The sequence below is a fragment of the Cibotium barometz genome, chromosome 7 (assembly GCF_041138505.1).
Source record: "Cibotium barometz isolate CiBa-2024 chromosome 7, ASM4113850v1, whole genome shotgun sequence".
Taxonomy (NCBI): domain Eukaryota; kingdom Viridiplantae; phylum Streptophyta; class Polypodiopsida; order Cyatheales; family Cibotiaceae; genus Cibotium; species Cibotium barometz.
Genome location: NC_141052.1, coordinates 24605423 through 24615279, shown reverse-complemented (window position 1 = coordinate 24615279; position 9857 = coordinate 24605423). Strand labels below are relative to the sequence as shown.

The 9857-nt window shown below is 41.0% G+C and overlaps 1 protein-coding gene across 2 annotated transcripts; it reads right to left on the bottom strand.

The window, feature by feature from the left end:
- Positions 1-521: 521 nt before the first annotated feature.
- LOC147636809 (pentatricopeptide repeat-containing protein At3g09040, mitochondrial-like) lies at positions 522-5466 on the bottom strand. 2 transcript variants are annotated; one of them, XM_086800368.1, is made up of 2 exons: positions 5128-5466; positions 522-4726 (listed from the first exon to the last, which is right to left on the bottom strand). In XM_086800368.1, exon 2 carries the CDS (start codon positions 4572-4574, stop codon positions 1977-1979), a length of 2598 nt encoding a protein of 865 aa, XP_086656494.1. In that variant the 5' UTR covers positions 4575-4726; positions 5128-5466; the 3' UTR covers positions 522-1976. The 2 variants fall into 2 exon arrangements, with proteins under 2 accessions (XP_086656494.1, XP_086656493.1); XM_086800367.1 differs by having other exon boundaries at positions 522-4745; positions 5128-5458.
- Between the last annotated feature and the right edge of the window lie 4391 nt (positions 5467-9857).

The window sequence follows — 9857 nt, the reverse complement described above, 5'->3', positions numbered from 1 at the left end:
GCACCCCCTTCTATCCCTTGGGGGTGCATTGTCAGAATGGAGCTTTCCAGCCATGTCAGTCTATATGGACTGCAAACAGCTCATGTAAACACAGCCTAAGCAAAAATAATTTTATATTTAAGACACATGATTGCATCTCAAGGTCACTTGTTTTGTTGAAGTGTGTGGAAGAATGGGGAGTTAGGTAGTGCAGTAGACCATGGTGAAACTCCCACTTGAAAAAGCCTGTCTTGATCTCGATTTGCAAGTTGGTGCCAGAGTAGGGTGTTGGAGAAGACCTATCCTAATAAGATGAGTGACTCGCAAACAAAGATCATCTATCAGCAATTTAGATTTCAAATCAGCTTTTGATGGTTTTTTGTCAGCCTTGACATATCTGAGGTATAGTGTTGATGTTTTTTTTAAATACAACACACATTTGATGTTGTTTTTAAAGCCTTCACATATCTGAGGTACAGTGTTGTTCCCTGAGGTGACACACAAGGCATTAAATACAACACACATGAACCTATTCAGTTTCCATATGATCTGAGCGGGCCTCACCTCTCTTCATCAGTCTAGTAAAACGACAATTCAAGTGAAAGTAACAATGGCAAGTTCACTGCCATCACCAGTAGAGTCCCCACAGGCACAACTTCCTCAAAAACACGATTTTTAATGACAATTCTTCCCTACTCTTATCTTTGAAATAAGTGCCAAAGCCAAATGGCAATCACCACAAACCCACATATTTTTGACATGTATGAGTGTCCCTTTGGGTGTATTGACAAAGGCACACCTGATAGCCAGCTTCTCTCTAGTGCAAACAAAACCATAGTAACAGGGCTAGGGAACGGCTGTTTCTCTCGGGTCTGCCGTTTCCATTCCCGTACCTAATCTACTCTCAAGATTTCCCCCACAATTTTTTCCTTCTAGGTTTTGCTTTTGTCCATATTCCTTCGTCTCCTCCAAATTATGATTCATCCCACGTTTCTCCAACTTTTTCCCTCCTTTCTATCTAAGTTTACAATTTTACGTTTCATGTATACTATATAATGTTAAAGCATCACAGTTTCTGTTTCCTAGTTTCATGCCATTTCCATTGCATAGACATTAGCTGTTTTCGTTCCATTTAACTATGCACAAAATATGTCTTTTTTTTGCATCGCACAACACCCGGCACATCTCCCCTCTGTATCATCTTGAGGGACAGATCTTCCAGCTTTGCATGAATATTTTTGCTTTGGGGAATGCCTTTCACCCAACTTCGCAGCCATCAGCCTACCAATCTCATATACTCAACCTTGTTGCCAGCATCTGAATAAATGTTAGTGATATCCTCTACCTTGAAAGTCAAGGAGACAATAGCCCCTCATATCCAATCTCATATCCTCAACCTTGTTGCCATCATGCCAGCACCTGAATAAATGTTAGTGATATCCTCTACCTTGATAGTCAAGGAGACAGTAGCCCCTAGGCCCGTATGATGTTGGAACCAAGAGGAGAGGAGTCCTCCTTTCACGGTGGTGTTGGTCTCGGTGTAAATTTCAAGCAAATCTTGGATCCACTCCTTTGGGGTCCCTCCCTTACCAAATAAGCCCTTGCATTTTCCATTATACTTGCTTGCAGAGACTAGACTGTGAAGGCTTGGTGTAAGTGATAATGTATTAAGTAGGTGCAATGTTTATGTTCGAAGGCCTCCCTTTCTAGCTGTTTCCGTTTCCTAGTTTCATGCCATTTCTGTTGCATAGACATTAGCCGTTTCTGTTTCATGCAATACACAAAACACATCCTTTTTTTGCATCACGTGACACCCGTAAACCTGCACATTCCCCATCTCCGTCATTTTGAGCGAAATATCTTCGAGCTTTGCATAAATATTTTTTCTTTGGGAATGCCTTTCACCCTGAACCAAAAACAAATGCACAACTTCACTGACATCAGTCTGCCAACAATGTTCTGCCTTCTTCCATGCTTGATTTTCCACTCTCATCTCCTCAACCTTGTTTCCATTCTTCCTGCATAACAGCACCTGAATAAATGTTAGAGATATAGACATAAGCTGCAGGATCCTTTATATCCAATTGCACTGCATGTTCAAAGGCCTCTCTTCCAAGCTCGACATTGCCCCACTTTTGACAAGCACCCAACAAAGTAAGCCACATAACAAGATCAGCCTGGAATGCCATCTTCTTGATCATCTCTACTGCCTTGTCTAATTGGCCTGCACGACCAAGGAGATCAACCATGCAAGTGTGGTGCTCAAGAGTTGAGATGATGCCATAGTCTTTGCTCATGCTCTCAAAGTACATCTGGCCCTTACCCACTAGACCTGCATGGCTGCATGCAACAAGCACACTAAGGAATGTGACCTGATCTGGTTTTATATCTTCTCCTATCATTTTGACAAAGGTATGAAACACATTTTCAGCCTCCCCAAGCTGGGTGTATCCTGCAATTAGTGCATTCCACGAGACTACATCTCTAATTGTAAGCTTGTCAAACACTTCTTGTGCTTTTGCAAGCAGGCCACATTTGGCATACATATCGACTAACGCATTGCCAACAACAAGATTTCTTTCAGACAACCTTTTCCTGACAATCTCAGCATGTAATTTTTCCCCCCTATCCATGGCTCCTATGCTGGCACAAGCTTTCAAACTGCATGCAAAGGTGACTGCATTTGGAGAGATGCCCTCAAGTTGCATCCGTTCAAAACAATTCAGTGCCTCCGCTCCACAACCGTGTTGGGCATATCCTACAATTAGCGCATTCCATGAGACTATGTCTCTAACTGGAAGCTTGCCAAAAACTTCTAGTGCTTTTGAAAGTGAGCCACATTTGGCATACATATCGACCAACACATTGCCAAGGACAAGATCTCTTTCCAACAATCCTCTTCTGGCAATCTCAGCATGTATTTCTAGGCCTCTATCCATGGCTCTTATGCTAGCACATGCTTTCAAGCTGCACACAAAGGTGACTGCATTTGGAGAAACACCCTCAAGTTTCATCCGATCAAAACAGTTCAGTGCTTCCTCAGCATGCCCATTTTGGGTATATCCTTCGATCAGCGCACTCCATGAGATTATGTCTCTAACAGGAAGTGTGCCAAACACTTCTTGTGCTTTTGCAAGCAAGCCACATTTGCCATACATATCGACCAATGCATTGCCGATAACAAGATCTCTTTCCAGCAACCCGTCTTTGGCAATCTTAGCATGTATTTCTCGGCCCTTAACTGTGTCTCCTATGCTCCCACAAGCTTTCAAGCTGCACACAAAGGTGACTGTGTTTGGAGAAATGCCCTTGAGTTGCATTTGTTCAAAACAATTCAGTGCTTCCTCAGCATATCCGTGTTTGGTATATCCTGAAATTAGGGCATTCCATGAGACTACATCTTGAACTGGAAGAGTGTCAAACACTTCTTGTGCAATTGAAAGCAAGCCACATTTGGCATACATATCAACCAATGCAGTGCCAATGAAAACATTTTTTTGCAGTAACCCTTTTCTGACAATCTCAGCATGTATTACTCGTCCCTTGTCACTGTCTCCCATACAGCCACAAGCTTTTAAGATGCACACAAATGTGACTGCATCTGGAGAGATGCCCTCGAGTTGCATCTGGTCATAACAATTCAGAGCTTCCTCCCCATGCCCGTGTTCAGCATATCCTGCAATTAGTGCATTCCATGAGACTGTCCCTCGAAATGGAAGCTTGTCAAACACTTCTTGTGCTTTTGCAAGTAAGCCACATTTGGCATACATATCAACCAATGCGTTCGCAACACTAAGATTCAGTTCCAGCAACCCTTCTCTGGCCATCTCAGCATGTATTTCCTGGCCCTTGTCTATGGCTCCTATGCTAGCACAAGCTTTCAAGCTCCACACTAAGGTAACTACATTTGGAGAGAGACCCTCCAGTTGCATCTGTTCTAAACAATTCAGTGCTTCCTCCCCGTGCCCATGTTCAGTATAACCTGCAATAAGTGCAGTCCAGGAAACTACATCTCGAACTGGAAGGTTGTCAAACACTTCTTGTGCTTTTGCAAGTAAGCCACATTTGGCATACAAATCGACCAATGCATTGCTGACAAAAATGTTTCTTTCCAACAACCCTTTTCTAGCAATCTCAGCATGTATTTCCATGCCCTTGTCTATGGCTCCTATGCTGGCACAAGCTTTCAAGCTGCACACAAAAGTCACTGCATTCGGGTGGATACCCTCAAGTTGCATCTGTTCAAAACAGATGAGTGCTTCCTCCGCGCACCCATGTTGGGCATATCCTGCAATTAGTGCATTCCACATGACTATGTCTCTAACTGGAAGCTTGCCAAACACTTCTTGTGCTTTTGCAGGCAAGCCGCATTTGGCATACATACTGACTAAGGCACTGCCGACAAAAACGTCTGTTTCCAGCAGGCCTCTTCTGGAAACTTCAGCATGTACCCTGCGGCCTCTCGTGATATCTTTTTGCTCAGCACAAACCTTAAGTAGGGCCACAAAATACCGACCAGTACCCTCTTGGGTTTTCCAGTTTTTGCTGTTCATCTCCTCATGTGTTATTTTGTGCATTCCTTTCCTGTTCTTCATCACTGCACAAAAAGGCTCCTCCTCAAACTGCTGCCCCTTCTCCTCTACTTGTCGTGTTAGTAGTCCTCTTCTTTGTAGCAGGTTTTGAACCCGGCTCGAAGTGTTCCGACCATTGATCCATAGAGAATTCTTGGTGAATTTATGCTCCAAATCTGGGGTCCATGGTCTTGTCTGTGTAAAGTGAGAATGTATGCAGACTCGTGATCTTATCCAATCTAATGTCTAATGTAACAAAATTTGATTTGATCTATTCTTATCCCAATGCACACCCCCAATCTAATATCTTTTAACATAGCTAATCTGATCACAAAAAACACATTTTTCAACAAATCACAAAACTTAAAGCGTTGAAGGATTTTCTTGAGAATAAAATATGACTAAAATGCCAGAGACTTTGCTGATTTTTGAAAATTGAGGAAATAAAATTTGCTCGTAAAAACAAAAATGTTGCAGGTCCATTGCATATAGTTTGCAGGATTTCTGTGAACACTGATCTGATTCAAACCTTATCCTTTCTACAAGAAATAATGTACTTAAAGAATTGTGCACTTACGTTGGTGTTTCGGTCCCTGAAGTGCTCCTCAGGATGTTCCATGAGCGGTCCTCCGTGTGGTGAAGAGCGGAGCATAATTATTCTGAGCTTTTGTTAGTTTCTTCTCTTTCCGGTTTCTGTTTGTGCGGGCGTGTATAATGAGAGAAGAACAGAAGAGCCTGTCTCGTGTGTAGCAGGAGGAGAACATGATGACTGACAGAAACTACTTAGCTTGATGAGGAGCAGTAGTGACGACAGAAAGAGAGGCCTGTCACCATGGTGCCTTTCACAACAGACTCTTGGTTCTCTTGTAGAGGCGCTGCATTGACATCTTTCTCATAATTATTCGGGCAATACAACAATGTTTTTGGAATATATATCTCCATTAAAAATATTATATTGAATTAAGCATCGCTCATAAGTGGCCTCCTTTGATGTTAAAAACAATCATGTAAAAAAATTAGCACCAACCTTTCAAGCACAAATGCATATAACCAGTAACTAGTGTGCTTGGGTAGCAATGTTTTGTTCGGCATGAATTGAAGCTAAGTTAATCAAAATAGAAGTGTAATGCACATATAAACAATGCAAAAGAGCACTACAGTAGCATAGTGGGTTCTCATGTATCAATAGCATGAAAGGAAAACCTAGTCTTGTGGAAACCTTTTACAAAAACTATTAGATAACCATTGTGGATCCTATTTTAGTGATACCAACTTTCAAAATAAAAAACCCTAAGGAAAAATTGAGACACACACTCAAAGTTGGAGAAAAGAGAGGGATAGGAAGGGGTAACGTTATACGAAAAAATGTTTCTTATATTACATAGCTAGATCCACCACACGAGCTCTCCAATAGGAGAAGGATCCATTTGATGCAACTAGAAAAGAAACATGTAAGAACAATCCGAAGCTTAGTTTTAATGTGGTCAATCTTAAACATACTGAAATGTAATGTATAGAGTGTTTGATCACTTTTAGTTTCTCTAATACTATAGGATCATTCCCCTCTTGACTCGTTGAAACCATATAGCACTAAACTTTCATCAATAGTGTATACAAACTCTGATGATATGATGCATTTGAATAAGGTTAATAAGCATGAAAGTTCCATAGAACAATGACATCATCCTTCCACAGTGTGTCTAGATCACCACCAAAGCTCCTTATCCGCCGAAGCATGTGGGTGGGATAGCCATCAATTTGTAATCAAAGTTTGCAAGTAGTAATATTGTTAACTCTCCACTTCTTTCTACAATTCAATGCTTTGTATTGTGAGAATCATGCTTTCTCTCTTGTGTTTTCTTACATGGTATCATATCTTAGGCTCTAAGCAAAGCTTGTTTTGGCAGTTTGTTATTTGAAGGCAAATTTGGAGAGATGGCCCAACTTCCAAATAATGTGAGGATCCCTGTTCTGCTCTTATGTTTTCTTACATGGCATCAGATCTTAGGCTCTAGGAAAAAAGCTTGTTTTGGTAGTTTGCTATTTGAAGACAGATTTGGAGAGATGGCCCAATTTCAAATAATGCAGCCACTCATACCCATCACTCTGATTAGCATACTACCACAACTTACGAAGCCTGGCAAGTTCTTAAGAATCAAAATGAGACGAGGAATTAAACATGAATTCAAAACCTTGATAATCAACTTGAAGTAAAAAAAGCATTCTTAAGGATAAACAATAGAGCACTACATATTATGAATAAAGAATCTACAAGTTTAGATGATGGCATCACTGCGCTACCATCTAAGACCAGTGAAGAACTGACATGCATGTGCATTAGAGTGCTACCCCAGAAGTATGATAATTTGATGATTTCACTGAACACACAAAGGTGCGCGACATGCCTCTTACTTTAGAGGAGTTTAATGTAATAATGCAAGTGAAGGACGAGGTGCATTTTAAAGCCAGAGATGGTAGCAATGTTGCATTCTCCTTATCTGAAGCATGTGGGTGGGATAGCCATCAATTTGTAATCAGAGTTTGCAAGCAGTAATATTGTTAACTCTCCACTTCTTTCTACAATTTGGTGCTTTGTATTGTGAGGATCTTGCTTTCTCTCTTGTGTTTTCTTACATGGTATCATATCTTAGGCTCTAGGCAAAGCTTGTTTTGGTAGTTTGCTATTTGAAGCAAATATGAAGAGATGGCCCAACTTGCAAATAATGTGAGGATCCCGCTTATGCTCTCGTGTTTTCTTACATGGTATCAGATCTTAGGCTCTAGGAAAAAAGCTTGTTTTGTAGTTTGCTATTTGAAGATTAATTTTTAGAGATGGCCCAACTTGCAAAATAATGCAGCCAATCATACTTGTCCTTCACCATTTGGTGAAGGAAAGTTGGATGAGATAAATTACACTTTGTAGAAGTTCAAGATTAGATTTATTCTTGATTCATATGAGTTGTAGGAAACCGCAAACAGAGGTTGATGCAAAGTCGATTCCTAGTCTGGATCCTATAGATCCACTGTAGAACATACCAGATTGTACTCTTACTTTGGCATGGAGGCAAAGGAATGCAGATACATTGTGTGCCATCATCAACATCACTCTGATCAACATACTACCACAACTTACGAAGCATGGCAAGTTCTTAAGGATGAAAATGAGACAAGGATTCAAAACCTTGAGAATCAACTTGCATTTTGAAGGAGAAGCAATAGAGCACTACATATTATGGATAAGAATCTACAAGCTTAGATGGTGGCACTGGGGATCACCGTGCCACCATCTAAGACCAATGAAGAACTAACATGCATGTGCATCAGAGTGCTACCCCTAAAGTATGATAGTTTGGTGGTTTCACTGAACACACACAGATGTGTGACATGCCTCTTACTTTAGAGGAGTTCAATGTAATAATGCTGGTGAAGGAGGAGATGCATTTTAAAGCCAGAGATGGTAGCAATGTTGCATTCTCGTTATTTGAAGCATGTGGGTGGGATAGCCATCAATTTGTAATCAAAGTTTGCAAGAAGTAATATTGTTAACTCTCCACTTCTTTCTACAAGTAAGTTCTTTTTATTGTGAGAATCTTGATTTCTCTCGTGTGTTTTCTTACATGGTATCATATCTTAGGCTCTAGGCAAAGCTTGTTTTGGTTGTTTTCTATTTGAAGGCAAATTTGGAGAGATGGCCCAACTTGCAAATAATTGTTAAAATTACAGCAATGTGATGAGCTATGGTGGATCAAATGCTAGAATCAACATCATTAACAAAGAGATTAGACGATAATTTAAGACGTGATTAGTGAGCAATTAAGATGTGATTAGTGAGCAATTAATTGATAGCTTAATGTAGGCATGGATAATAAAAAACCAGCAAGTTCTCATTAGGCCAATGCCTCAATTTATAGAGTTTACATCCAAGCATCTAATCCCACTGATTTCTCCTTGATTCACTCCACCTCTTTTGCTTGATTCTCTCCACCTCTCCCAGAATATCTCCACACCTCCTAAATCTCCTCATGCTACCCTTTATTCTCTCCCAGTAGATTCTTCTCACCTTTTCACAGGTTCTCTCACATTTACAGATTCTCTTTTACAGCCTCTAGCCAAGGGCTTGTTCCCGCACACACCCTATTCACTTGTATATTTCAACACCTCCCGTTAAGTGAATACTCCTAGCACACCTGGACTCTATACCAAGTTTCCCTCTTACTTGATAGTCTGCGACCAGTGCCTCAAGTCCCTAAACTCATAGTCCTTGATACTCTCTCTCTCTATGTGTCCAAGGCTACTACAAGTGCCCGTGACCTTGACTAAAGTGCTCACACATACATCTACCACATGACCTACATCATCGGTGGGCTGAGAGGTGGTTTTACTTTGTTGGGGCAGGTTACATTGGGTTGTGGGGTTTCTCTCTCTCTCTCTCTCTCTCTCTCTCTCTCTCTCTCTCTCTCTCTCAGAAAAGATGATCCGACTCCACTTTCTTAGGAGCCTCCATGAAGTTTGCCGATGTCGTTCCTTCTCCATTGGGTTTGCTGAAGCAGTCTCTTGCCATGTGTCCTGGCTTTCCACAGTTGTGGCAAGTGAAGGTCCTTCCTCCTACTTTGCCTCTTCCTCGTCCTCATCCACGAGAGAATCCTCCTCGGGTGAAGAATGCTTTTTCTTCTCCTGTTGAGTCAAGCCATTTCTTCTCTTTGCCTCTGCTCTCTTGCTCTAGTAGAGCTCCTTCTATCTCGTGTAGCTTCAATTCAGGTACATTCTTTAGTGTTGCTACAATATTTTCATATTCACCTTTGTCCACACTCTTCAGAAGCACTGCTAGTGCCTCATCATCTTCTACCTTTTTGCCAATAGCTGCCAGTTGCTGCTTGATGCTTTTATATCTGTTCAAGTGTGTGATTAAAGGTTCACTTTCCTTCATATCCAATTTGTAGAATTGCATTAACAGATTTATCTTTGAATTTTTAGCTCGTGTGCCAAATAATTTATTGAGTTCATCCCATGCATCTTTTGCCCATTGTATCCCTGTGATGTGATGAATGATTTCATCATTTAAACTGAGTGCAATAAGTCCCAATGCTTTTTCATTCCTGCTCTTCCACTCATTTTCCTCTCTCACCTCTGGGCATTCATCTCTTCCCTCAACTAGCCCCCACAAATTTTTCCTCTCATGAGCAGATACATGGTTTTTGTCTGCCATGTGTAAAACTGCTCCCCATTAAATTTGGCTATCTCTTGTGCTGTACTCATGATGATGTGAAGGGGGTCTTACCTCTTGATCCAATTTCAAGATTCAAGGGT